Below are 27,940 nucleotides of genomic sequence, written 5' to 3' on the forward strand. Positions count from 1 at the left end.
TGTTCACCTTTTCATAAGGGACAAATAACAAATGGACACATTTGGCTTCAAGAAGGAGATAAGTATTTCCTGCTGCCATTAGGAAAAATGTGAGAGACAAAAATAAAGCGTTACAGCATGGAGCTGTACAGCAGATGACTTATAGGCATTTTTACCTGCTTAAAATAAAACACATCCACATGAGAAATGTTAATTATGGCAAAAGATTGAACAGTTTTTGCTTACTTTGCCAGTAAAGAACATTTAGAGTTGCCATTAAAGGACTGCTATTTTGTTACATTCAACCCAACAACATTAAGCTGCATTTCTGCCCTGGTGCTATTCGGCTCATTCACAATAGTCAGCCAGAGAGAAGGAGGCAGCTCTGAGAGTTCAGAGCATTTGCACTGCCACATCTCAGGGAAATAACAAGCTCACCTCTCACCACCCCTTCACACCATGTCACAGCCTGGAGGTTAGCCAATGCCTTCCAATAAGCAAATCTTATTTCCATCTACAAGCCATTTTTGAGTTATGTCCTTATTGCTTCGCGTTGATGAGCGCAATAAGGAAAGCATCATGCTCTTCTGATAAGAAGCCCACTTCAAAGGCAGTCCTGGACATATCAGCACACTCCCTCCTGCCTCAGGGACCATTTGCACACGTGTTATCTCTCAGCTTGTCCATTCGCCAGCTTAGTGCTCATGTCATCCCTGCTGATATTTTGCAGGGCATAATGCACTGTGCAGGCTTGTATTTGTTCTGACAACTTGGCTGCAATTTTCTTTGTCTCTTCATGTCACATTTGAATTTATTTGTATTTATTTTCTGCTTTATTCAATCAATTAAGGGTCCCCTAGAAAACAAGCAGTTGTGGACTTCCTAAGACTAGAAACCATGATGAACTCATATGGGACTTTACACTTCAATATACAATTGATGATAAAATGACAGACAAATCACTTCTACTCACAGGGTTTATGAAATACTTCACACCAGTCACAAATTCATTCACATTTGGGGAGCCTAGCTCGGAATGCAGGCTTGCTGAACTCTTGTCCTCGCCTTAGGTCAGGAATGAGTCCATATGCTCACACTACTTTTCCTCTTCCCTCTTGGTTTTGATCAATTTTTGAAGAGAGATACCGAGAATTCGATTATGAAGTTTACTTCTGAGCAAATTATATGTGGAAGGTAATTCACTTACCTCCCATATCTTTCTCCACACATCCGACTCTATTTCTTTATCTCAAGGTTCTTCTTTCGCTCGAGCCTATACTTGCTTTGTTTTCTCATTTGTTTCTTCCTCTAAAGAAAAAAAAATTATGTCTATTTTGAAAATCAACATACTATTTGCTTAAAGAGTGAAGTGGTGTAATGAAACCTTCCCAGCGTTCAGGGAGCTGGGCTTGTTCAGCCTGGAGAAAAGAAGGCTGCGGGGTGACCTCATTGCAGCCTTTCAATACCTAAAGGGAGCCTACAAACAGGAGGGGAGTCAACTCTTTGAAAGGGTAGATAACAGCAGGACAAGGGGAAATGGTTTGAAGTTGAGGGAGGGAAGATTTAGGCTGGATGTCAGGGAGAAGTTCTTTACAGAGAGAGTGGTGAGGGGCTGGAACAGGCTGCACAGAGAGGTTGCTGATACCCATCTCTTGATGGGCGTTCCAGGCCAGATTGGATGGGGCCCTGGGCAGCCTGGTCTAGTATTAAATGTGGAGGTTGGTGGTCCTGCATGTGGTGGGAGGTTGGAGATTCATGATCCTTGAAGTCCCTTCCAATCTGGGCCATTCTATGATTCTGTGGTTCTGTTTGTTTTTCTTAGGAAATGTTTGATTCTAGCATGCTGGATAAGAGGTATTTTACAACATCATTAGAGATCTCCTCCTGAAATTCCACATCCTCCCACAAAAACATTGGCTTAATCTGAACGAACATACATGGGTGTGTGGTGCCAGGAAAGATTCGTATTTGTAAGAGGAGAGATGAGATCATTTTTTCATATTGATCCAGGGCAGAGGCTCCAGCCGCACCTACCACATGGCCTTCCCAGACAGGAGGAGATGCATTGCTACCATGAAAGATTCCTGTATTGCAGTCTGGGTTTAATTCCCATTAGATGACAGGAAGAAATCTTCATTACTTAGAATTTCTCAAAAATTCAGGTCTGTCTGGGAAAGCTCCATATACTGCTACAGGAGTTCCTATCTTTGGGTGATGAAATGCTCAGCTGCTTCAGTAAGGATTTTGTACATCATTTTTGCACATAATTAAAGATAATTTTGTGGTGCATTAAGACAGCAGAATATTTGAGATGCTTTAATGCAAAGTCATTGTCAGGCATCTCCATGATAACCTTTCTGCCCCCTATGTTTTCAGTCTGTGGGCTCCCCTCCAGCCTGTTCACATGTGGGTAAAAATTAACATGTTTCTCAACCTCTACAGAATTCTTGTGCCCGGAGCAACAAAAGGAGATGTGACAGGAGCATGGTATGATGGGCACATCATCCTCAAGAAATAAATAGTTCAGGCCTTAATTTAATATCCTTAACTGGAAAGCACACTTGCAAAGGCCGGTTTGTGGAGCTTGGAGCAGGAGGTTGACTGCTTTAGCTCAGTGTTGTTTAGCATGGTGAACAGCAGTTTGCACATTTCCTCACTCGCAGCAGACAGAATGCCACTGTCCAGGTTAGCATTTGGGTTTGCTGGTGCCAAAAGACATTTTTCTGAGGTCAGCTCACAATTCTGACCTCTAACAATGGGAAATCCTATTGAGGTGGCACCAAGAGTGACACGGGGGGGATGACAGTGCAGAGCTTCCTGTCCTTGAAAATTCCAGTTTATTTTCTGCATCAGGCTGCAAATTATAGTTCACACAATTAAGGAGAAACTCCTGAGTCTTAATGTGCTGAGTTTGGCACATGCCCAGCCTGCAACACATTCTAGTCAAATAACGTGGAATCAGCTTTCTCACTCCCATAGATGTTGCATTGCCTCCTATACACAGAGATTTGCTGTTTAAGCCTTCCACAACCATCTTTTTTTTTTTTAATGTTCTCATGTGATCCCACATCCCTTTACTCCTCCTACCTTGCAGAAAAGTAAAGAAAAAAACAAAACAAAACAGAATGTCATCTTGGCAGCACTTTTGAAGGAAAAAAAAGCAAGAAATAAATGTGGAATGAGTATGTCACACCATCATTTACCTCTAAAATCAGAGATAACCTTGTCATTGTGAGAAAATTTACAGTACATAGGTCTGAGCAATATGTCTTTAGGGTCAAGGTAGCATGTTATGTGAACAAGGTGACACCAGAGAAGGTCAACATTTCACAATGCCCTAGGTGGATGGATGGATGGATGGATGGATGGATGGATGGATGGATGGACGGATGGATCAGTGGATAACTCGATGGATGAGTGGATGGAGTACCTGATTCAGGAATTGTTACCTAGCAAATCTTTTTTTTAATTTTTTTTTTTTTTAATTTTTTTGCTCTTTAATATCTTGCAATATTTTTAATGATTTTTTTTTTCAAGTGATATATTAAATCTATTGCATTTTGCACATATTTCTTACATTATCAGTGTCTACTAACCACTAGAATCTATGAGTATCTACTAATCCTAAAGGTTCAGAGATATACCTGGAAATCTCTGCCTAGGTAACAGGACCTTTAAGTCAAAAGGGAGTCTAAAGTGGGACATGCTGAGTTTACAGAAAGTTCCTATAACATTTGTTTCAGTAATTTCCTGCAGCATTTTTCTATCTTGATTCTCATGTTCCCTGAGCTGCAACAGCTGATCAGATGGTATAAGCATGCAAATTCTGAAGAAAACGAAATCCAACTAACTGCTTAAATCTACCTTAAATTCGACATTGCCAGAAGAATGGAAGGTGGAAAATATGACTGTTAAAAGGACCTTGGGGCTCACCCAAGTCAGTGTTTGAGGTCTGTGCCAGGCAACTTACTGGAAGCTGTAATGAGGAATAGAATTAGTAGACTCAATGACACACTGGAGAAAAGTAAGCAATGCATATCAAGTAGAAGTTCACATTTTTGCAAATCCATTAGATTTCAAAGAGTGATTTTGTTTGTAGAGAAGGTGATTCTGATCATATTATTTACCTGTATTTTTTTATTTGCCTTTTACCTTAGGTTCTCCAAGTGTGTTCTTATGAATAATAGGATAAAAAACTGTCTGAAAGGAAACTTGCCACTAGTTTTCATAATAGAAAGTAGTTTCCAGAGCCCACAAAAATCTCTGCCTCTCGACATATTCAGAAAAGTTATGAAGAAGTGTAATACCACACTGATGTCTTGCAGACAGAAAGGAAGGTGGAGGGCAGCACTGGGGCAGCCACCTCACTGATTTGTTGGGTTGCTCTCGTTAGGTTTGCTGCATGCCAGCACAAGAAGCGGACGTGACTAAAGGGTGGGAACAAGAAACACTAGGACTGTTCCTTGGAGCAACGCTGGAAACTACGGCCCAAATGGCCCAAAGCTCTGCTATTTTGGAAAAGAGTTGCTTCAGGCAGGACACAACAGAGGCCTATGCATGCAAACAAAAAGAGCGTTATCATTCACTCCTAGAAGACAGGAATTCAGGGTACCTTCCGACATTACCAGGCATGGAATGCAAGGCTCAGGGTAGGCAGGAATCATAGAATCATTAGGGTTGGAAAAGGCCACTAAAATCATCTAGTCCAACCACTAGCCTACCTCCACCATGCCCACTGACCACATCCCTCAGTGCCACATCCACACGGTTCTTCAACACCTCCAGGGTTGGTGACTGCATCCCCTCCCTGGGCAGCCTGTGCCAGTGCATCACCATTCCTGAGAAGAAATGCTTCCTAACATCCAGCCTAATATATATGTAATAAGTATTGTTTTCACTAATTACACTGTACATGCTATAGATAATTGTGGATATACAAGTGTCTGTTAGATATAGCAAAATAAATGACATCCTATGATCTTTCACATTCACTTGTCTGCTGAAAACAGCAGCAATAAACCTTGGTGGACTCCAGGTGCAGTTGGGAGCTCTGACCCACAGCTCTGAGGTCAATTCAGTATATAGATGTGGCACTGAGGGGCAGTTAATGGGGTTTCATGGAATCATAAGGGTTGGAAGGGACTTCTGGAGATCATCCAGGCCAGCCCTTTGCAGTAGGTTTTCTACACAGGATGTGTGCCCTGTAACTGTGGATGGAGAGTGGTTAGCATAGCGGTGAATTACATAGCGGTATGGATCGTGTCAACCTCTTCCTTTAGGAGCTGATTGTAAAACTGCAACATCAGCGGCGAACAAAACACGCCGGGACGCGGGGCAGAAGCCCTTTCCCGCAGAGCTGCGCGGTCACGCGGCCCGCCCCAGGCGGGGGCAGCCCCGCAGGCAGGTGGGCGGCTGGGGGCGGGCAGGGGGCGTGAGGCCGAGCCCGGTGCTGCGCCGCGAGGTGTGTCCCGCCCGCGGCGGCCGGGAGCCATTGGATGGGATGGGCGAGCGGCTCCCCCGGCGGGCTCGGCAGGCTCCTCGTTCCACGCCCGCCCCGCGTCGCTCCGCTCCGCTCCGCCGCACCATGCCGCAGCCCCTCGGGGCCGCCCTGCTGCTGGCGCTGCTGGCGGCGGACTGCTCGCAGGGTGAGTACCGAACCGGACCGGGAACCCGGCGCCGGGCGCGGCATCTCCATGGGAAGCGGCGGCGGGGGGCGGCCGGGCGCGGGGCTGCGCCGCTACCGAGCTCGGCCGCTCATCGCTGCCTCTGCCCTTCTTCCTCCCGCCGTCTGGCCCAGCCGTGCTGCTGCGCGCCCCGGAGGCTGCCCAGTTCCTGCGGCAGAGGCAGCGGCGAGCCTACCAGATCTTCGAAGAGACTAAGCAAGGGCACCTGGAGAGAGAGTGCGTGGAGGAGCACTGCAGCAAAGAGGAGGCCCGGGAGGTGTTCGAGAACGACCCCGAAACGGTAAGGAACGCGCAGGTGGCGGGTCTCCTCCCGGTGGGGATGCAGTGGGAGGAGGACGAAGCGCTGGGAAGTGGCTGGGAGCCCCGTGGCACAGCCAGCACCCATTGCCGGGGCCGCTGGAAGTGCCCTTGTGAGGAGGATGCTGCGGGTACTTGGGCAGGGCGTGCCGGCAGGATGCTGGCTCAGGGAAGGGCACCGCGCCGCCCTGCCGCGAGAGCACTGCAAGGTGACGCGGTGCCTCCCGGACTCCTCGCTGCCCTCCCGCCGGCTGTGCTGAGGGCACCTCGCCCAGTGGGGAGGCAGAGCTGAGGTTTCTGATGAACACACGCTGACACTCCCTGGTCAGCTTCAGCTGGGTGAGCGTTTCGGAGCAGGCAAGTTCAGGAGCTGTCACTATGGAGGCGCGCCTGTCGGCCCCTATTGCTGCTACACTCTCCCATCCAGGTGCGGCTAGAAGCAACCAGCATGAAAGGCTGACCTTGTTGGGCTCCCTGTTGCAGGCTGTCACATCTGCCATCCTCTCACTGCACAACGTGTGCATGCGGCTGTGCTGCTTTACAGAGCTTGGCTCGCCTGCCCCCCATTCCTTCCTCTCCATGCTGCTTGGAAGCAGCCGCTCCTGTTTCAGAGCTGATCTGGCACCCAGTAGCAGCAGGAGGTGTTTTTCTCAGGCCCGCACTGCACAGTGTGTTCCAGTTAATAGCTCGGTGCTTCGAGGAGATAGGGAGCGTGTATGCGTGTGCATGTGTAGGTGTGTTTGTACACAGCACATGCACCAGAGGCGAGGGAGGGACGGAGGAGCTGTTCTGCATCTCCTTGGGACAAGCCTTGACATGTGCGCTCTGTCAGGCACTGGCTGTTGTTACAAAGCAGCTTTAAGGGCAGCAGAGAGGTTGGCTTTGCTTTCTGCCAAGTTTTAATTTAGAGCTTAATACAGAGCTGCTGCCCAGGCAGTGTTTAGTTGTGCACCATTTCTATGTGCATCTCATCGGCAGCTTCTGCCTGCAGCTGGGGTGCATTAAAAAGAGCAGGGCCAGGGGGTTGAGAGAGGTGATCCTCCCTCTCTGCTCTGGCAAGGCCACGTTGAGAACACTGCATCCGGTTCTGGGCTTCCCAATTCAAAAAAGACAGAGACTTCCCAGAAGGAGTCCAGCAGAGGCCCACAAAGATCATAAAGGGCCTGGAGCATCTCCTGTATGAGGAAAGGCTGAATAACCTGTGTCTGTTCTGCCTGGGGAGAAGAAGACTGAGGGAAGGGATCTGATTAATGTTTGTAAATATCTGAAGGGAGGTGGGATGCAAACAGATGAGGTCAGGCTCTTTTTGGTGGTTTGTAGCAATAGGACAAGGAGCAATGCCCTAAAACTTGAACGTAGGAAGTTCTGTACAAATATGTGGAAGACCTGCTTTATGCTAACGGTGATGGAGTGCTGGAACAGGTTGCCCAGAGAAGTTGTGGAGTCTCCTGTGGGGATGTTTAAGACCCAGCCAGATACCTACCTGTGCAACCTTCTGTAAGGATCCTGCTTTACCAGGAGGGTTGGAGTCAGTGATCTCTTTAGGTCCTGGCCAACCAGGACAAGCCTTGTGATTCTCTATAATATCCAGTTTAGGAGAGTGGCTTGCACTGCTTTTTCAATATCCCAGTTGATATCCACAAGCTTAGAATAAGTATTCACTACAGAGCAGTGAGTGCAAGAGGAATCTTGCAAATGGAATTTGTAGTGAGGTAACCCAAGGTGAGCAGCTCTGCTATCTGCTATGGGTGGTGGGCTCTGTAGATGTGTTTGAATCAATATTTTGTACTTATACTGGGTACTGAAAAAAACATAGGGTTCTCCCTACGTTGCCTTGCTAATGAAAAGAGTGAAATCATTTGAGTTTAAATTCTTTCAGTGTGCAGCATAAGAGCCAATCACATCATTTAGGCATGTTCAGTAGTGCAAAGTATTTCAATTTTTTTTTTTGGTGTTCTCTTTATTACTGCTGTTAAGGCTAGTTTGGGAAACCTCTGAAGAAATACCACTGAGGCTGAATGAGCTCCTGCTAAGGAGCTGTGTCCCCTTGCTGATTTCACACATGCTTTGTCAGTGACCTGGATAAAATGATAGAGTGCACCCTCAGCAAGGGGAGAGGCTAATGCACCAGAAGGCTGTGCTGTAATTCAACCAAACCTGCACAGGCTGTAGAGTTGAGTGGAAAGGAACTGAAAGAAGTTCAACAAGAGCAAGTGTAGAGTCCTACACCTGGGGAGGAATAACCGCATGCATCAGACCAGGTTGGGGGCTAACCTGCTGGAAAAGAACTCTCTAGCGAAGGACCTGAATGTGCTGGTGGGCAGCAGGTTGGCCATGAGCCAGCAGTGTGCCCTGGTGGCCAAGAAGACCATTGGGATCCTGGGGTATATTACAAAGAACATGGCCAGCAGGTTGAGGGAGGTGATCCTCCCCCTCTCCTCCACCATGGTGAGGCCACATCTGGAGCACTGTATCAAGTTCTGGGCTCCTCAGTTGAAGAAGGACAGCAGACTGCTGGAGAAAGTCCACTGGAGAGGCCATAAAGATGATTAGAGGCCTGGAGCATCTCCCATACAAGGAAAGGCTGAGAGACCTGGAGATGTTCAGCATGGGGAAAATCTTATAAATATCTAAAGAGCAGGAGTCAAGAGGATCCAGGCTCTTTCTGTTGGTGCCTAATGATAGGACAAGGAGCAAGGGGCACAAACGGGAACACAATTCCATCTGAACATGAGAAACAGCTTCTTTGAAGGTAACAGAGCACAAGAACAGGCTGCCTAGAGAGGCTGTGGAGTCTCCTCTGGAAATACTCAAAACCCACCTGGATGCTTTCCTATGTTTCCTGTTACTGTAGGGAACCTGCTTTAGCAGAAGGGTTGGACTTGATTTCCAAATGTCTCTTCCAATCCCTACAATTCTGTGATTCTACAGCAAACCACTTTATTTTATCATGTAAAACTTCCTGGCTGCTGTTCTGACTCAGAGCTCCCAAGAGCTGTGAATCTACTTGCTCTGGGCAGTGTGTCCTTGCTCCTCACTGCCACATTGCTTGAATTTGGCTGAGAAGCAGCCATGGCACCTCCCATCAGGTGGATTTACGGCTTTCCCTATCTTTTTCAGCCAGCATATGGCACAAGGCATCAGATGCACAAAGCTTGGAGTCATATATGTGAGCTGTTACTACTGCAAACACTTGAAGCCACCAGTTGTTTGTAAGGCATAGATGACTTCTGGCAGCACCTATGGATGTGATGAGCAGAATATTTTCCTCACCTGCCTTTCCATAATCTTGTTACATTTTCTTGCTACACACCAGAGGTAGAGGAGGTATCTCTTTAATAGTGGAAATAATTATGCTGCCATCTCCCTGGTGTTGCATTTACACCCAGTCCTATTGGCTGACAGAAGGAAGCTAGCTGAGAGAGAGCTGGCTTGTGAAAGGTGAGAACTGTTCAACAAACAGTTGAACTAGCAGTTTGTGAGTTGCAGAAACTGCTGCCACACTTTGGCATATTTGGTAGAATGAAGACTTCTTAGTGACTGGGGAAATGTACTGATTACTGTTGACAGCTGATGATTTCTTGCATGTTGGAAGGCTGAAATGTTTGTCTCTGAAGGCTGAATGTGGTCACAGAGGCTAACTGCTTAGGTCATGTCAGAAAGAAAAAGCCACACCACTTACTTCTTTAGGTTGGATATTAGGAAAAATTTCTTCTCAGAAGGAGAAGTGATACCTTGGCACAGGCTGCTCAGAGAGGTGATGGAGTCACTGTCCCTGGAGTTGTCCAAGAACTGTGGGGATGTGGCATTGAGGTACATGGTCAGTGGACATGGTGGGAATGGACTGGTGGTTGGACTAGATGATCTGAGAGCTCTTTTCCAACCTTTATGATTCTTGCCTTCCTTAGCCCTGCAGGGATCCCCATGTGGGCTTATTCATAGGGAACATATCTGTGCATTGCTTGTATACACTATCAGGTCTGTCCACGTCTCCCCAGTTTTATGGCATAAAATTCCAGCATAAATCTAGCCCCATGGGTGCTCTCTGTGCTGGTGGGCAGTCTTGCAGCCATGATGGTTGAAGGTTCATTAGTGATTAGTCGGAGCTTGCTCTGCATCTCACCTTTCCCAGCCCAGTGAACAGGCTGAGGGTGTGCAGGAGGCCAGGCTGGTGACCTAAACCAACCAAAGAGCCATTCCATGGTGTGTAGCAACATGCTTGGCAGTAAAAGGGGAGAGGAATGGGGATTGGTTGGACATCTTTTGCTTGGCATCCGGCTGGACATCAGTCAGCCTGGTGGTGGTGAGTGGCTGCCTTTGCATAACTTGCTTTGTTTTCTTTCTCTCTCTTCTTCCACTTCTCTTTTGCTTATTAAGCACTTTTTACCTTGACCTGCAAGGTTTCTTGCTTTTGCTCTTCCTTTTCCTTTCTCCCTGTCCTTTTGCTGACAGGCCAGATGGGTGGCTGCATGGTCCTTGGCTGCCTACCAGGGTCAACCCACCACAGAGACCTACGACTTAAAGCTGAGATGTGAAATTACATTAAATGGTTCAGTCAGACAGCTCCAGATGTTTAGATGAAATGGAGCAAGGCTGTTACGTGGCTTCCTTGATGCTTCCCAGCCAATGGATTCAGGCAATGGAAACATCCAGCCAAGAGTAATGTTATGGAAAGGTGACCATTAACTGGACGAGGCAGTAAACAGCAATGGAATTGCATGTTACTGCAACAGAGCACATTTGTTCTACATCAGGCCTTCATTGTTTCAGTGATCAGCTTTTCAAAGAAACTGCAAGCAGTCGGCAGAACATTGGCTTTCCCTGAAACCTGTGTGCGGGTGTTGCCACATGTGCCATTACTTACATCAACTGCTAATAATAGCGTATTAGGTGGGGCCAAAAAGCCATCCATTTGCAGGCCGGCACAGCTTTTGTCTTTTAAGTCACGGAAAATATAAATATCAGCTTGCCCAGACTGGAGGAAGGAAGATCAATTGAAACTTTTTTAGATTGTGAGGTTTTTTTAGGAGGCAGAACAAAACTCGGTCTGTGCAGTTTGTATGACTATACATGGTAAAAACAAATGCGAGCCCAGGTTAATGCATCTTGCAGCCTTTTTTTCATGGAGCTGGTGATAACATCCTTAGATGTTACTGAAGAATTCTAGGAAGGATTTTGTGTTACAGTTTCAGTTAGGCTACAGATACCAAACAGGAAAATGAAAAAATGATATGGTGGGACAAAATAAAGGTGAAAAGCATATTCCTCGAGTTGTGAACCAAAATGCAGTGCATTATGTTTGTAAATGGATTCTATTGGAAAGATATGCAAAGTAAGATGGATGGTGAAGTTGCAGAATATTTTGGATGTGGAGATAAGAATGTTATCTCATTTCAAATGTTGATGAGGCCTTATAAAAAGCTTTGCTGCAGAAATATTTGACCTTGGTATGCATTCAAGGTACTACAGCTTGTTAACTGACTGATAAACTGCTCTGGAATTTGGTTGACCTGTTCTAAAAATGTGGCTATCCAAGCATGTAAAATTGAGGGCAAAAGGTAACGTGGCTGCTGGTGTTCTTGGAAACTTTGGAAAGTAAATACAGCAAAGCAGGTTTCTTGTGCAAGGAGTTTCTCTGTGTAGAAAGGCTCAACACAGTGAAGGTGTGAAGCCTCAACATTTTGGACCACATCAGTACAACATCTGTTTGTCACTGCTTGTCGTGTTTGCTGCTGTTGTTGTTGAAGAGCTGCAACAGGGAGATGGTGGAGCCACTGTCCCCGGAGGTGTTAAAAAAAAATGTGTGGAAGTAGCACTGAGGAACATTGTTAGTGGGCATGGTGAAGATGGGTTGGGGTTGGACTAAATGGTCTTAGTGGACTTTTCCAACTTAATGATTCTGTGAAGGGATACACATGGCACAGAACTGCAGAATAACTTGGGCTCGAAGGTAAGTGGGAGGTCCTGTCCTGGCCCCAGCTCACAGCAAGGTCAGCAGTGACTGCACCAGGGTACTTGGGGCGCTTTTAATTTCATGGCTTGAAAACTGCTGATCCTAACATCCTAACGTCTAGCAATGCCAGTATTCTTTCTTCTAGGCTGGGTTTAGCAAGAATCTGAAATACAGATGAAGCGATGTGTAGGGTATGATAGCAGTCAGTTTGTAGGTTTTCATAATGTTGCTGAGTCATTGTTTTTATTTCTGTATTTGCCCTGTTACATAACATGGTCACAGTAACATAGATGTGCTTGCATGTGCTAGAGTCCAAACTTCACTCGGTCTTTTAGGAAGAATGAGTGGCAGATAATATTTATTTCTAAGAATATCAAAATAGATGCACATTTGTAAATACTAATAGCAAAAGTATGAAGGCATGTAGGACAAGAATTAAGTAGGAAAGTTAAGCAGAGTAAGGCTTCTTTGAATAATTCAGTAATAGATATGTCATCATTCCTGTGTAGAATATTCCTCTCTAGATCCAGGCAAAAGTCTGATTTTATTTGCAGAGAAAATTCTTCTCAGTGCATCAATTTGCTATGGCATTTTGGCAGTGCTCAAGAAGAGCTGGATTTATAACCAGTATAAATTTTTATATTTGTTCTTACAGAACAGAATTTATCTAAGAAAGGGAGACAGTTACCAGACAACTTCTCGCTGCAGTTGACATGCTTGGATTTGATATATGGAAGAATGGCTTCCCAGGCACAGTGCTACCTGCTTAATAGATTTCAAGAAAGAAAATAGGAGGAGATCTAGACTTTTGTGCAGAAATGTCTTGAAGGACAGAAGGAAGTTAAGAATTTTGACAGTTGAGCTTTACGCTACAGTGACATGAAGAATCCCAGCTCCCTGTTGTGGTGAGATCTGAATGTTCACCAGGTTCTCCCTTCCCTTTCTTTCTTTTAGGATGGAAGAGAATTGCACCAAACTCTAGTAGGTCTGCTTGGTCTTGATGGGGACAGTGGTGCAGTATGAGTCTATATACTTGGCAGTATGGACTGCCGTCTGCTTAAGGTAGTGGACTGTAGTAGCAGGAGGGATGACAGAAATACTCAAGCCTGCCCTAGAAGGTAGCTTGTTCCTTTCATTAGCTACATGCTGCATTATCAGAGATCACTGAGAAGGGTGAGCCAGGTTTGCTGCTGGTCAAAGCAGACAAACTTCCATCAACTCTGCAGGAGTCAGGCCTGCCTGGTCCTCAACTGTTTCCACTTGTGTGAATTAAGCCCAGGTTTTCAGAATAGAGCTGGAAATACTGATGCAGCCCATCATGGTTCTACTTTTCAGTAAACCATAAGGCGAGGAGCTAGGGAGAGAGAACAAAAGTGGCTGATATTGCACCAAGGGGTTATTTAAAGCTAGAATGGAAAAAGGCACTGAGAACAGCAAATTGAAGCAGGGATTATATAGATTTGGGGCAAGGAGGAGGATAATGGAAAAAACAGATAATGTTAGGTTAATTTGGAGGGTTTTTTTTTAGCAGAATACGGTAGGTTTTAATGAGAGGGGAAGAAAGCCACTTAAATAAATGAAGAAAGCAGTGTTGTGGTTATGGGTTCATTTTGTTTTCTTTCTAAATTAAAAAAAAAAAAGAAGAATAGCCTACTGGCAAGTAATACAGACTGTGTTAGTACAGATGCTTGAGAATCAGGTATGGAAAACACTGAATGTGTATAAATTGGCAGTTGTGGTTCATGTGCACTCCAAACTCGAGATCAACTTAATGGATTTCAAGCAATTACTTTCCAGTAGATGCGAAGAACAAGGATGGAGCCAGCACCAGAGATTTAGAGAAGGGATATAGCAAGGGAGATGTGGGCAGCATGGCTGCTCTGGAGGCTGGGTTGGGAACTGGGTTGGGAAGAGGGGATGTCTTGTGGCAACACAGCTACAAAAGCAGCATTAAAAATGTTCATTAACTCATAGTTCATTTCATGGTAAAGTAATTCAGCAACTGCTAAATGACCCAAACTGTGGCAATTTGAAAGCAGAACCAGTGGCAAAGAATGGGCTGGGATTCTCTCAATTCACTTCTCCTCCTGAAAAGTAACTCACGTTACTTTTCAGCAACTTTGCATTTACAGCTCAACTGATCTAGCTGGTTTTTAAGCCCATTGCCTTTGCCCATTCTGTTCACCCTCCCTGCACAGCAGCTTGTGTGACTGAATGGACTAATTAAAGGAACTGATCTGAAGAAAAGTAATCTGGAAGGAAAAAGGATCATTTTGTGTCTGGGTTGGTTCTACTAGCCCCACGAAAGGCTGTACCATCATCCTAGAAAGGATAGCGTATTTTCAGGAAGGGAAGGCCATGTGCTGAGAAGAAGCAAAAAGATCCTCACAGCACATGCTGTTGAAGTAATGAATGAAGAACCACGCTATGGAGAACGAGACTGAAGTTCTTCGGCAGGTCTGCCTTCCATATTTGTACCTTCATCACTATTTTGTTGTGACTTGCTGTTCTAGAGGCTCTTCATGCATGCACAACGTCTGTTGGGAAGTTTCTGTATCTGTCGTGTGGAGTTTTCTTCCTGTTCCTTTGAGTAATGGAACCAAGAGGAAGAGTAAAGTTGCAAAACAAGGTGGATACCCAGGAAAAGAGGCGAGTGTTGCTGTTCTCTTTGCTTTGCATCATTTTACGCTACTGGCCAGTGGAGTGTATAAAGAGATAAAAGGAGAACCTGTCATGGTTGTACTATACAAATTCACGTGCATCTGGAAAGCTGCTGCTGCATTTGGCTGCCTCCTGGAACAGCAAGTCCTAGCTCAGTTCCAGAAAATGTGTGGGGCAGGAACAAAAATGCAAAAGTTACTTAGTTATTAAAGTTATGAACAGGGAAGTGTAAAGTCGGATTCTGTCACAAGGGTCTGGCGTTGTCTCAGATGTACTACCCCATTCCTGCTTGCCTATCCACGCTGTGGCAGAATGTGGTGGTGCCTTAAAGTGACCAAACATTGCTGCTGTGAGCTGCACATAAGCAGAATCCTAAGAAACAACTTGCAGTATCGCTAGAGTACAATAAAGGGTAAAAGTACAATTTTGTCCTCAGTGGATGAAATACTGCAGAACTTGTAGGAGAGATCACAAGCATTTAAGCTACATTCACTGGGATGTATAATCTCTTCCATTTTAAATATGACTTAAATAACAGGAGAGCAGTGACACAATATAGGATGTGAAGTGGAGATGGTTTTTTACTTACGTGAGGTGTTTTGTCAGATCCAGTTTCCCTGAATTTGCTTGAAGTCTGTAATTGACAATTGAACCACAACTGCCAGTGTTATAAGCCCTCTCTTGCCAGATTGAGAGGAGTTTGCTCTTTGCACGGAGAATGCACGTTGTTCCAGAGCAAGATAGGAAGAAAACTGGCTGAGCATAGAGCTCCTCAGAGGAGAAAAGATTTTGCAAGTCTAATGGCATTGACTGAAGCTTAACTTCTATGCCTGTAGTTTCTATTGAGATAACGATCTGAATTGTAGGACTGTTCAATTACACAGTATGGGAGGGAGACCAGTCAATCAGCATGAGCCTAGGGCCCAGTTTAAAAAGCAGTGCAGAGTGCTCTTCAGCATTAATGAAATTTGCATTCCCAAGCTGCACAGTTAAACAACGGTTGTTGTGAATGCACACCCAAGTCAAACAGTAACTTGCAGCCAATTATGGTTAGCAGTGCCATTGCTCTGCAGGCCTGTGGAGTGGAAACATGAAGTGTATTTATAAACAAGGAGGTCATACCGTGCCCCAGGCAGACAGTCCTGAAAGGAGAAAAAAGGAGTCACTAGATGGAGATGAGAAAAGGGCATGATGTGGGAGTTGTCGCTGTGCTGAGGCAGCAGATGACAAGCTTGTCTGTTACTCAGCAAATAGAGCCCTACAGAAACATCAGTTGTGCCGAAGACAGGTTTTTTTTTGCTGACAGGCAGAGCTGTGTTCTGATACGGGCTTTTTATTCTGTATTTTATTTCTGAAGGCAAATTTTATCTTATAAGCAGAACTGTGAAGGCAAAGTTAATTGGACTTGTGCCCTTTCATGCTGCTCTGCAGTGTCTGAATTTGGTATAGCTTTTGTTTGCTTTATTCTTTGTAATCTTAGCAACCTGGAAGCTGCCAGTGACAGTAGCCTGCCTGCACTAAGAAACTGTTTTTCAGAAATTGCCACTGCTTATGCAAGTCAGTGAGATCCCTCAGTGATGGCAGTATTGAAGTCCTGCTCTAGATTTTCATCTGTTGCTGTCGCGTCTCAGACATGGGGTTGGTTGGGTTCAGTGCTGATCAGGATTACTTGACCTGGTGCTCAAAGTAAACAGAAGCAGCTGGCAGACCCTTCTGGCTCAGGTTCTCAGTGCTGCCGATTACTTTAAGCAATAGTGAGAACATTTTCCTGGTGTAGACATGGTTATTGTTATGTTTGCAGAAGGGTTATTTATACACAGTGACTCATGGAAGGGCTGTTCTGATTTGGTGTTCTTCCATTGTCTCTAAAAAAGTAGCAGGACAATTCGATGCCCTGTATAATTTTATTAACTTCTGGATCCTAGCACTAAGCAAGAGCTTGGCTGTGGAGTTGAAAAGAGGTTGTGAGCATAGGAACATTGCAAGTTTCCTTTTGCAGGGAAGTCGACAATGGTACTTCTGCCCAGTTAACCCCACAGCCCTGCAGTGCCCTTGTGAGTCCCCATCTGAAGTACTGTGTCCAGGTCTGGAGCCCCCAGTACAAGAAAGACAGAGAGCTGATGGAGAGGGTCCAGAGGAGGGCAACAAAGATGATCAGGAGGCAAGAACACCTCTCCTATGAAGACAGGCTGAGGGAGCTGGGCTTGTTCAGCCTGGAGAAAAGAAGGCTGTGGAGTGACCTCATTGCAGCCTTTCAGTACCTAAAGGGAGCCTACAAACAGGAGGGGAGTCAACTCTTTGAAAGGATAGATAACAGCAGGACAAGGGGAAATGGTTTGAAGTTGAGGGAGGGAAGATTTAGGTTGGATGTCAGGGGGAAGTTCTTTACAGAGAGGGTGGTGAGGTGCCGGAACAGGCTGCCCAGAGAGGCTGTGGATGCCCCGTCCTTGGAGGTGTTCAAGGCCAGGTTGGATGGGGCCCTGGGCAGCCTGGTCTAATATTAAATGTGGAGATTGGTGGCCCTGCATGTGGTGGGGAGGTTGGAGATTCATGATCCTTGAGGTCTCTTCCAACCTGGGCCATTCTGTGATTCTGTGAATTGCCTAAGTCTTGCACTACTGTTGGATGCTGGAATCCATAATTGACTTTACTGCATCAAAAAGTGTTTCTATACCATGCGTATGTTTGTATGGCAAGGGTGAGGGAGTAGTGCTTAAATCTCTGCAAAGAAAAGGCCTCTTGAGCTGAACTGCAACCAGCCTGCAAGAACCTGTCTGGAGGATGGGCGTACTGCCGTGTATGTGGCTGGAAGGGCGGAGGCCTACAGACACAAAGCAATTGCTTGTCTATCCCCTGTTTCTCCCTCTCTACCTGAGAGCTGTGCTGAGTTGTACCGCTGGGGGCAGATGGCATACGTTAACACTGGTTGACAGGTGGGAACCAGGCAGAGAGAGGGGTCACAAGAGGCAGGATTGGGAGTACATTTTGGTGGACTTGTCAGGGGCAGAGTTGTAAAACCATCTCTTGTGAGGGTTGGTCTCTTTTGAAGGTTGGTGCTCTTCCGAAGCCTTGGCTGGAGCACCTCTGTCTTTCTCGTGTATGCGCTGTGATGTTACCACCTGACAGTGAAGTCAGCATCTATACAGAAGCCACAGTGGTCAGAATTAACTAACCTGCCTTTGGATCTTGGGAATCCTGAGGGGCTTTCTGGGTAGTGAGATGTTGGTGAGCCCCAAGTTTAAAGTGACTAGTTGAGAAATCAGCAAAACAGCAGCAAGGAATCTTCTTACTAACAAGCCTCAGAGCATTTCTCCTGACATTCTTGTTGGATCCCAGAAACAGAACTGAAGACTTCTGGTGGAGGGACAATGAATCTGAGACTTCTGTTAGGGATGTGATGTATATAGGACCGAAAGATTTCATCTTCCTCAACTGCGGGTCATTAAGACATTACAGCACTGAAGTCTGACACGGCGTTGTAGAATTGAGTGTTCTCCATTTTTCTTGCACCCTCAAAATAGAGCTGAACTCTTCTGGTGGAAGGAAAATGAGTCTGAGACTTCTGTCAGAGACATGATCTGTACATGGCTGAGGGATTTCATCTCCCTCCATGCTCATGGTCAGTAAAACATTACAGAAATCTGAGAAGGCATTACAGAATTGCACACTCACACTGGAAACAATGCATGTCTGGCTGTCCTGTGCAAGTTAGACACAAGATGAATCTTTGACTGGACAAACTTCTAATAAGTTTGGTTTTCTGTTTTGTTGGGGGTGTTTTTGTTTTTTGTTTGTTTTACACCTTTGCTTTTGCTGATTTCAAGCAGTTAAGCAGGCAGCCATGCAATATGAAGGCCCCTAATTCTTGTCCTGTGAGTGCAGAAAAATAGTTCTTGCCAGTGTCTGGATTATTCTAGTGGTGGTGGTGAAATACATCTGCACATTTTTGTGTGAATATTGAATGAAGGGGAAATAATAAATATATATGTGGTATATTTCATCACTTGCAGCTATCTTTTTCTCTTTGAGTGCTGGCTGAAGTTCAGTTTGTGGCTATAGCTGAGTTGGATGCTCATCTGAATAATCCCAATATTTAGACTGTGTAGATGTACTTTTGTTTTGACTTTATTTTTTAACTTGTCTTTTCCAAACCTAAGCCTCAAAAAAAAAAAAAAAAAAAAAAAAAAAAAAAGATTGGGAAATGTACTGAGTTCTGCTCGCTCAGTTTCTTAACCCAAAGAGGTATTACAAAGATCTGCCTCAAAGGATGCTAAGTCTATTACCTTAATATTGGAATTGGAAATTAGATTAAGTGTGGGCTGCTTCTGCTGCTTCTTTGTTGAGGCTTTCATGATTTAGACTGTTTATTTACATGGCACATTTCAGTAACTGGAGCATATTTTCCAGAAATGATTGATTATTTTCTGGAGGATGACAGCAGTGAAAAACTCTTTGTTTATATGACCTTGACATATAATTGATTGCATTAGACAGTCCAGGTCAAACTGAATCACAGTGTGTGCCTGTCAGTGTTCTTCATACACATTTGTGTATATGCATGATCTTATCCAAAGATCTGTAGTAAGAGGAGAAAATAAAATGTGTAGTTTCCAATCTTGCACATTGCATGGTCCAAATTAATTTTGTAGAATATATGACATTTGCTGTCCCAATCTCTCTGTAAATACAGTGTGATACTGAAATTGCTTACGTTGTGTAAAAGAGAATTACAGTATGAGTACAGTTTCTTAGTTAGCCGAGAAATAGCTTAATTTAATTTAACCAGAAAAGTTAAACACATATGATTCATGAGTTTTCCTTCAATCGCATGCCTCATTTACAACATCAACAGTTCTCAAACTAGTGACTTATATAGACATCACAAAATACAGTATGAAGTTGGAAAGTTACTTGTTCCAAAGTGATGAGTTTTTACATTTTTTTAAGAATGCAGTTAAACAATCTGCTTTGACCAGTTTCCTACCCTTCATGTAACCCAGCTGCATTTTCCTGCTTCACTGTGTTGGTGCAAGCAATCATGCAGCTAGCAAGGTCTCATCAGGCTGAGTATTTTCAATGCACAAGGTCAGATCAGCAAAGTGCTGGTCTTGCCATGTGGCTGCACTTTGCTGACACAAAGTAGGGAGTGATGACATGTGGCCATATACTGCCAGAAAAGTGGGAGAGCCTTTGGCAGTCTAGTTGTAGTTCAAAGGAAGTCGTTTCTAGGCATTTTTTGCCCGTATTAAAAACTTCTGAGATACATTTGGACCTCTCCTAAATGAGCAGCTGTGATCACAGAATATCTCAAGTTGGAAGGGTCCCACAAGGATCACTGAGTCCAGCTCCTGAGTCCACACAGCATTACCCAACATTCAGACCATATATCTGAGAGTGATGTTCAAACACTCCTTGAAATCCAACACTCAGTGCCAGTTGCCCTAGGCAGCCTGTTCCGTGGCCACCGCCGTATGGTGCAGGACCTTTCTCTAACCCCCAACCTGACTAGGAGTTGTAGGATATTCACTGTTAGAAAAGCAATAAGTACTCTTTTTATTTTTGTGGCTACTGTGTCATGTGCTCTGAGTCAGCAGAGGACTCTGAGGAGGCACAGGGTGACTAAGCAGTTCCGTACCTGCCCTCTGGTTTTCATCCATAGATCGTCTTCCTCTCTGTACCTTACAGTGAGCAACTTTGCCACTGAGATAGTGATAAGGTGGCTTAATGCCCAGTCACTACCATTGGCAGATCAGCTGTCCAACCATGCAGATGTTCCTCACTATCCTTGTGAGACAGAACGCATCTATGACCATGTGTTTCTTCTGGCTCTGAATGAAGGAAATGAGGATGTTTATGTTTGGATCTTGTTTAACAACTGCTGTGCAAGACCACCAAACTAATAGCAGCTGTTAAACACTAATAGAATGACAATAAAAGCAAGTATCATTCAATAATTCTTTGCTTTTTTTTTTTTTCCTCCTACAGGAATATTTTTACCCGAAATACTTGGGTGAGTCGCAGCTTTTATGTTGTTACCTCGTTGATACGTGATGCCTAGCACTGGAGTGTGTCACAGCTGAAGCTTTTCTAAGGAAAGCAGTGGAAACCAGGCTGCAATAAGCATGGGTTTCTAATTTTAAGACTGACTCTACATTCGTATGTGATTTTAAGGGCTTTTTTAAAACTTATATATTTGCATAGATTGTGTGTATTTTGTGTGTTAAAATGTTGATGTTGCATTTATTATTTATAGCCTCTAGAGCTGGTAAATAATTTAGTCTTTCACTTTCATCCCTTTTAAATTATCTTAGCTATTAATTAATCTCCGTATTTTAAAATTTTACTGATTGGTCCACTGGCTTTTTTCTACTGCCTGTATCATCGTTGTGCCACCGTACTGCTTTCTATTTGTGTTTAACCTGTAGCACTTAAAATCATAAATTCCAACTTTCTCCAATTCCAATTTGAGAAAACTGCATATGCCTTTTAGATTCAAAAGAGATTTACTTGGCCAGATTTTAGTAGCTACTAAAATGCATTTCGAATATAGTATCGTCTGGTGAAATGATCACTCTGTTCAGATGGCTTATAACTCTACGTCAAAGCTAAAAAATGTTTATGAACTTAAGAAGTCTAAGACATCTGGGAGATTATACTATTGCATAGGTTTTGCATCCACCCTCCAAAACCTTGCTTAATGAAACATCAACAGGCTAGCTGTCTTTTTACATGCTTTGAACAGCTGCCACTTAATCACTGTAATAATTTCAATTTCATTTTCTCTTCTTCAGATTGTATTCACAAATATGGGTCGCCGTATACAAGAAGTCCAGATTTCCTTACATGCGTACATAGTAAGCATTTTTGTTTTGTGTACTGTAGTTAAATGTTCTCTTGTGCTCCCTGAAATGATGAAACCAGGCCAGTTACCTACATTTTTAACTAGTATTTTAGTACTGTTCTTCCTATTTTCTATGCTTGACCTCCTGTACTGATTGTCTAATCTGAGCAACAGAACAAGGCTTTGTCACTTTTAGAACCTTTTGCCTTTTCTCACACATCACTCAGTGGTTTGATATTTTATGATGGAGGACATTTATTTCCTACCAGTTACCTGATGTCTGAATGAACTGAAAATCAAGAGGAACAAGTAGTAAGATTTACCATAAGGTTGTATTCCATGCTTGTCCTTTAGTTTCCTTTTGAATACTTACTTTGGCTTTCCCCTGATAAGTAGCCTTAAAAAAGCTTACAGTCAAACCCAGTCTTATGTCAGACTTTTGACAGCTTTGAGTAGGAGGTCCTTTGCGCTCATCACGTGATTATGCTGTAGGTTTTACAGCCTTTAAAATTTCAAATCAATTTGGAAGTCAATTTGATATCTGTATAGAAGGGAGAGAGGTATTTGCTCATTGCTAGCACTGGAGATTGGTGTTTCAGAAACTTATGAGACCTTTCCAGTTCCCTCTTGAGCTTAGCAGCACTAAGGATACCATGTAAATATTCTCTTAAAGATTCTTAATTCCTGTGGAAGTAGATCAGTAAAAATGGTGAGAAAAATGTGCACACATGTATTTATTTTCATTTTTGTCCCTGCGGTTCAGTTTTTTACTGTGACCAAGCTGCGTCAATCTTGTGTTCATACCAGTGCTACCAAAGCAGCATCAGGATTTTGTCAAGCTTTCATGTTTACAAGAGCTCTTTTCTGAAGAGTGAATTCCAGAGTTAGTGGTGTGTCTAGACTTATCGTCATGTAATGCCCTTGTGTATCAGTTGCAGAAGTTGGAGCCAACAGAATGGGAACTCTCAGGCCTGTGGTACCTGTGTGCTGTGCAGACTAATTTAGTGTGGGATATGAGGCTGGGTGCTTCCCCTTTGCTCTTGTGCATAGCACGCCAGGGAGGTGGGAGCTGCTGCTGCAAATGGTGGCATCAGCTGGAAACACTGGTTCTGAATAGCCGATCCGTGCTTCAGAGACAGAAGTCTGAAGGGTGAGGGTGTTTTCTGTGTTCTGAAAAAATGAGAACTGAGTAATTGTTTTTAGGGATTCAGTCCACTGGAGATGCGGTGGTTTGGCAATAAAATGACAATGTTTTCCCCCATTAAAATACTAAAATATTTTTAAGTGGCTGAGTTTTGGCTAGCCATTGTTAATTCACAGGAAAAGGAGCCTGAAATGTGCTTGGAAAAATGACAGACCTTGTGCTTAGCTGATTCCAGCATGTCTTACTTTTCCTAGATGCTGCCAAAAGGCTATGTAGCTCTCCAGGGTTAGTGCCTGCAAGACACATTTAAATACAATGTTTCTTAACAGTCTCCTCTTCTCAAAACAAGGTAGTAGAAGGCTCTTTTAATCTGACATGCAAGGACACTGCATAACCCAACAGTTGGAATGTGACTAGTTTATGCTAGAAATAAGGTACGCATTTTAATTGTGGTAGTGAATAGGCAGCTTACGGGGGTGTATGAATATTCTCTTTCATAGGATCTTTAGATTGGGGCTGCAGGTAGGGTTCAGCTCCAGGTTCAGACAGGTAGCTGCAGGTGTTTCCAGCCTATGGCTGTGTAGGTCCTGTTGTAGTCAGTGGAGAGTAAGTCTCTGTTCAGTGGCTGTACAGTGATGCCACTGACCAAATTGTGTCTGCTCTAGGGTGAGCCAAATCAGTTTATGGACTCCACAGTACTGACTAGTTCTCCACTGACTGCAATCAGAACTTAGACGCTTGCTTCACATATAGATATTTGCTTTACACATAGATACCAATATTCTGATCTGCTGAGATGGAATTTTTTTTTTCTAAAAGAAGGTATTATGGGTCAGCTAGGATTTAGGGATTTGATTCTGCAAGAGTTTGGAAAATGCTACAAGATTTTTTGGAAACCCAAGTCACATCTGACCTTAAAAAAACAATAAGGTTTTTGTTATGCGTTGAGTGTTGTAATCTTCAAAACCTAGCATTTTCCAAATGACGTTTTAATTTGTACCATTTATTTATATCAAAATACAAGTTCAGAACTCAGACTTATGAGCTGGAAGCAGCAATGGCTGTACTTAGGTAAAGTCATGTTACCATATGTACTTGAGAAATTGAAACAACATTGTTCTCTGTCTGCAATTATGGGATATATATGTGCCATCAGACATAGACGAAAGCACACAAAAAGTGTCACTTATTTATTACTTTTAATACTTTTACTGAAGTCTGATGTGTAAATTAATGGGAACAAGAGCTCTTTTTTCTTCTACACTGGTGTAAATCAACTTCAGTGAAGTTGGTGGAATTACACAGCTGTGAAGCCACGAGGAGTGCACAGGACTGTCTTGTGTTTTCAGATGCTCATGAGAAGACGAGCAGATTGTCAGCATATTTTTGATGGGATATAAGTATTTTATTATTATACAGTATTATTTCCATCTGGGTCTGCAAGACACAGGAGAATCAAGTTTGAGGGAAATTGTTGAAGCACAAGGCTTCAACATAGCCCTGTTGATCTGTATTGGCTACCAGTACAGGTGACTGAGAACATTGCCATGTCTGGGAAGGTTGGTTAGTTCTGCTTCAAAAAGACTTGGCTTACCATCTGTAAACTGTTCTATTTACAAATTCTGATCTGCTCAAGAAAAGGAGCTGCTTTGTGATGGCTCATCCCCACCTTAACCACTACCTCTGGTGGTGTGTTTCTGGGCAGGGTTTTACCTGGAATATTCTGATGGGCACATGCTGGAGGCAGCCCACATGACTGTGCTGTATTTTGTGTGGCACATCTTCTGTCTTATCGGTGGCTTTGCCTCAACTCTGCAAAGCTAGAGTGGTGGGGAAGAGAAGTAATGCGGCCTTGTTTGTGCTGAGGAGATAATTGTTTCTGTGAGGCTCTTACAGGTTGGGTTTGTATGCTTTTCCTGTAGGGTTACTCAGGCTCTAGTTTCTGAGCATCAAGATGAAATACTGAAAATACACGATTATTTGGCAGGATTCTAGTCACATTCCATCCTGGAACAGCCCTCTGGTTCTCTCCTCCCTTGTCCTCTGTAGAGCATTTTGCTGAGGCTCAGGATGAGTTCTTATCTGCTCAGTGAAGTTTCCCCCGGCTAGGAACTGAAGCTGTGCTAGTTACAGAGGAGCAGAACTTGAAGGGAGGGAGTGGCTGGAGCTGTGTTTTGATAGAGGTGGGTGAAATCATAAAACTGAGTTAAATGCCCTACAGAGAAATAAATGGCAAACACTTTTATATTGCGCATTGTGATAAATGAAGAATGGAGAGCAAATAAGAAATCAGTTCTCCACAGTAACCTGGATAAACTGCAACAGTAATGTGTGGCTAACTTCAGCCTTCAGGTAATTCTGTCTAGTGTGCAGAGTTTAGAGTAGATTGGGCTGTCCACTGGGGGTTGCATTAATGAAGAATATGCAGTGCAGCCCATGGTAAGAATTTGACATTTTTTTCCTGGCAAATATAACACGAACACAGTCCAAACCTAGTGCTTACTCTCTTACCTTATTTTTCTGCCTAACATAGCACCTAACAGCTGGCCAAAACACAGCCCAGAAGTCCTAAAGGCCCATGGGCACAGTGGTGAACAGAGCGCAGTAGGAAGAAGTGTGTAAGGCTGCTAATGTTGCACATAAATAATACTTCTAAAATATTGTTTTGACTGCATATTGCGCTTCTCATGAAGTTTCTCTAATAATTTTTTACAGCAAAATGAGTCAGATGTCTGTACTTTGTCATTTAAATCAATGTATTTTGTCTAAGCAGCAGACATGGTCCTGTGCAAAGAGCTGCTGCTAATTAGGTGCTGCGAACTTACCTTTTGTAAAACTTTTTGTGTAGTCTTCCTTTTGTCTGGGCTGAATGGGTTTCTGCTGAGTTGTAAGGATGCGCTGCCAAGACTGTGGGATTGTAGAAAGTGTTGCTAATAACAGCAGACCTTCCCCTAAAGGCTGCTAGCTGCAGCAGCTATGACAGTTTCTGTCTCCTCCACCAAAAGGACAGGGTGGTCACTGCTCTGTGGTGCTGCCAGCCACACTCTGGCACAAAAAACTTCTACATCTGCACACCAGAAGAGAAGCCCGAACATCATGTGTTCATGTCTTAGAACTTCCTTTTTAATGTATCCTGCATTGCTCCTTCTGGTTAAGGTTGTGAAAACAGCTAATACCTTTACAGTCTTAGAAAGTTGTGATCTGCAACACTGCTAGAACAGATACTACATAAGAGCTCCCAACTCATTTTTCAAGAGAACAGGGAAATCCTTAGTGCCATCATTCAGCTATCTCTGCACAACACCATCCCTAGAGTAATGGTGAATTCTGTTCTTTACTCAATTGTGTAATAGTTTGATACTTGTTCCCTCAATCCTCCCCAGAGCATGGGCACTGCTTTTTTTGGCCCTGTGGAGAACGTCCATTGCTGACTGTCGGAACTTGGCTTAAAAGTCTGTGTAGGACTTTATTCTGTGTTGGCCTGCTAGAAGCATAGCATTGTCTGCAAACTGGATGATTGGTATGCAGTTCTGATGCCATTAATTCATTGGTGTTTCTTATTTATTTTCATACTACGTAATAGAAAAGCCTAAATTGCTCAGCTCTGGCAAAAATATCAGATAAAAATGTTTTATAGCAATCAGTCTATCAACTTTGGTGAAATCTTCAGTTAAATTACCAAAAGTAAATGAAAAGATCACTTGAGTGTTTAATTGCTGTCTGCTTTCTGTTTTTCCAAAAGTGAGGAGAGTAGAATTATAGTTATTTCAGGAGATACCCTTCAAACATGGGGGGTAGCAGCTCACTTCCTTTTGCAATTAAATGAATTTCACCTCACATTCCTGGCACAGCTTATTTGGCAAGTCAGCAATAGGCAATGTTTTCCAGTTTTCCCAGTTGTGAGTTCTTCTGATAGTGATTCTCTGTTAGTATTTAAATATCTTGATTTTTAATAGGAGCTTTCATCACTGACCTCAATGCATTGTTCTGTTCTGTTCTGTGTTTGTGTTTGTTTTTAATTCCTTTTGTAAATCAGATTTGCCAAATCAGTGTTCTCCTGATCCTTGTTACAAAGAAGGGACTGTCAGGTGTGAAGATCTCAAGGGGGACTTCTATTGTGAATGCAAACGTGGCTGGCAGGGAAAAACATGTGATAAAGGTAATGCATGTTTTGTTCTCTTTCAAATCTGTAACAGCAATGTGTTGGGTTTTGCTGTATTTTAAATTAGTCACTGATACAGTGATGTCCAATTCAAAAGTCATAGTACTGAACCTGCGTTACACACCACTCATACTTTCGCCCTTATAGAAATCACATAACTGCCTCTCAGCATTTTAAAAATGTCTTTAATGGATTTCACCTTGGTGTTGACAAGGAAATTTAAGAGGTTATGCCCCAGCTTTCTGTCCCACTCCTCTGGAAAGGGCAGCACAAGTGAATTGGTAGTTGCTTTGCAAATGCAGCTCCCTCGACTGATGCTGTTAGCACTGTGGTAACAGAGGGCAAATTGCAGATCTTGTTAAACTGGCCCATCTTCCCATTCCCTTGTAGAAGCAACAGACAATTCTGGCAGATAGAACCATAGAATCATAGAATCACTAAGGTTGGAAAAGACCTAAAAGATCATCCAGTCCAACCGTTCACCTATTACCAATAGCTCCCACTAAACCATGTCCCTCAACACAACATCCAGCCTTTCCTTGAATACCCCCAGGGTCAGTGACTCCACCACCTCCCTGGGCAGTCCGTTCCAGTGCCTGACCACCCTTTCTGAAAAGTAATACTTCCTAATGTTGCCATTTCTTGCTAATGCACAAACAGGTGACGTTAGTCTGCTATATCCCTTCTCAGCAGTGCGGTATTACTCCAAATCCACTCATAGAGTGGCTTAGATTGGATGGGACCTCAAAGCCCACCCAGCCCCAACCCCTGCCGTGGGCAAGGCTGCCCCCCACCAGCTCAGACTGCTGAGGACCTCATCCAACCTGGCCTTGAGCACCTCCAGGGATTGGGCACCACAGCTTCTACTACAGCTTCTATTCATTTCCCACTTATATTCCCACCATCTCCAAAGAAAATATTCAGGCAGAGTATTTTTTCATACAGTACGTCCCAAGCCCAAAGAGATCTTCTGTATTCTGTAATGAAATACTGAATAATTCCTCCCGTTGTTCTCTGATTCCTGTTTTTTTTTCTGGCTGTCAGGGCTGCTGCTGTTCTGCCTGCCAAAATTAAATGGCTGCCAGAAGGCACGGTTAGCCAGTCCAAGACTGTGGCCACTAAGAGAGCAGCAGTTCCAAACCCTGAGTTCCCATTGTGAATATTGTGGTGAAATTACAGGATCACTCACAAGCACTTTATTTAAGTGTTTGAGACAGTT

General features: G+C 43.8%; 1 protein-coding gene across 1 annotated transcript in view; it reads left to right on the top strand.

Annotated features, from left to right (window-relative positions):
• Window positions 1-5,456: 5,456 nt before the first annotated feature.
• GAS6 (growth arrest specific 6) overlaps window positions 5,457-27,940 on the top strand; it is a 37,554-nt gene continuing 15,070 nt past the window's right edge. Inside the window, exons 1-5 of the mRNA XM_052664742.1 lie at window positions 5,457-5,624; window positions 5,777-5,943; window positions 20,560-20,584; window positions 21,366-21,428; window positions 26,596-26,718. Coding sequence (XP_052520702.1) covers window positions 5,480-5,624; window positions 5,777-5,943; window positions 20,560-20,584; window positions 21,366-21,428; window positions 26,596-26,718 — 523 coding nt within the window. The 5' untranslated portion in view covers window positions 5,457-5,479. The remainder of the gene's footprint in view (window positions 5,625-5,776; window positions 5,944-20,559; window positions 20,585-21,365; window positions 21,429-26,595; window positions 26,719-27,940) is intronic.

This window comes from Tympanuchus pallidicinctus, unplaced genomic scaffold (assembly GCF_026119805.1).
Source record: "Tympanuchus pallidicinctus isolate F22 unplaced genomic scaffold, pur_lepc_1.0 scaffold6, whole genome shotgun sequence".
NCBI lineage: Eukaryota > Metazoa > Chordata > Aves > Galliformes > Phasianidae > Tympanuchus > Tympanuchus pallidicinctus.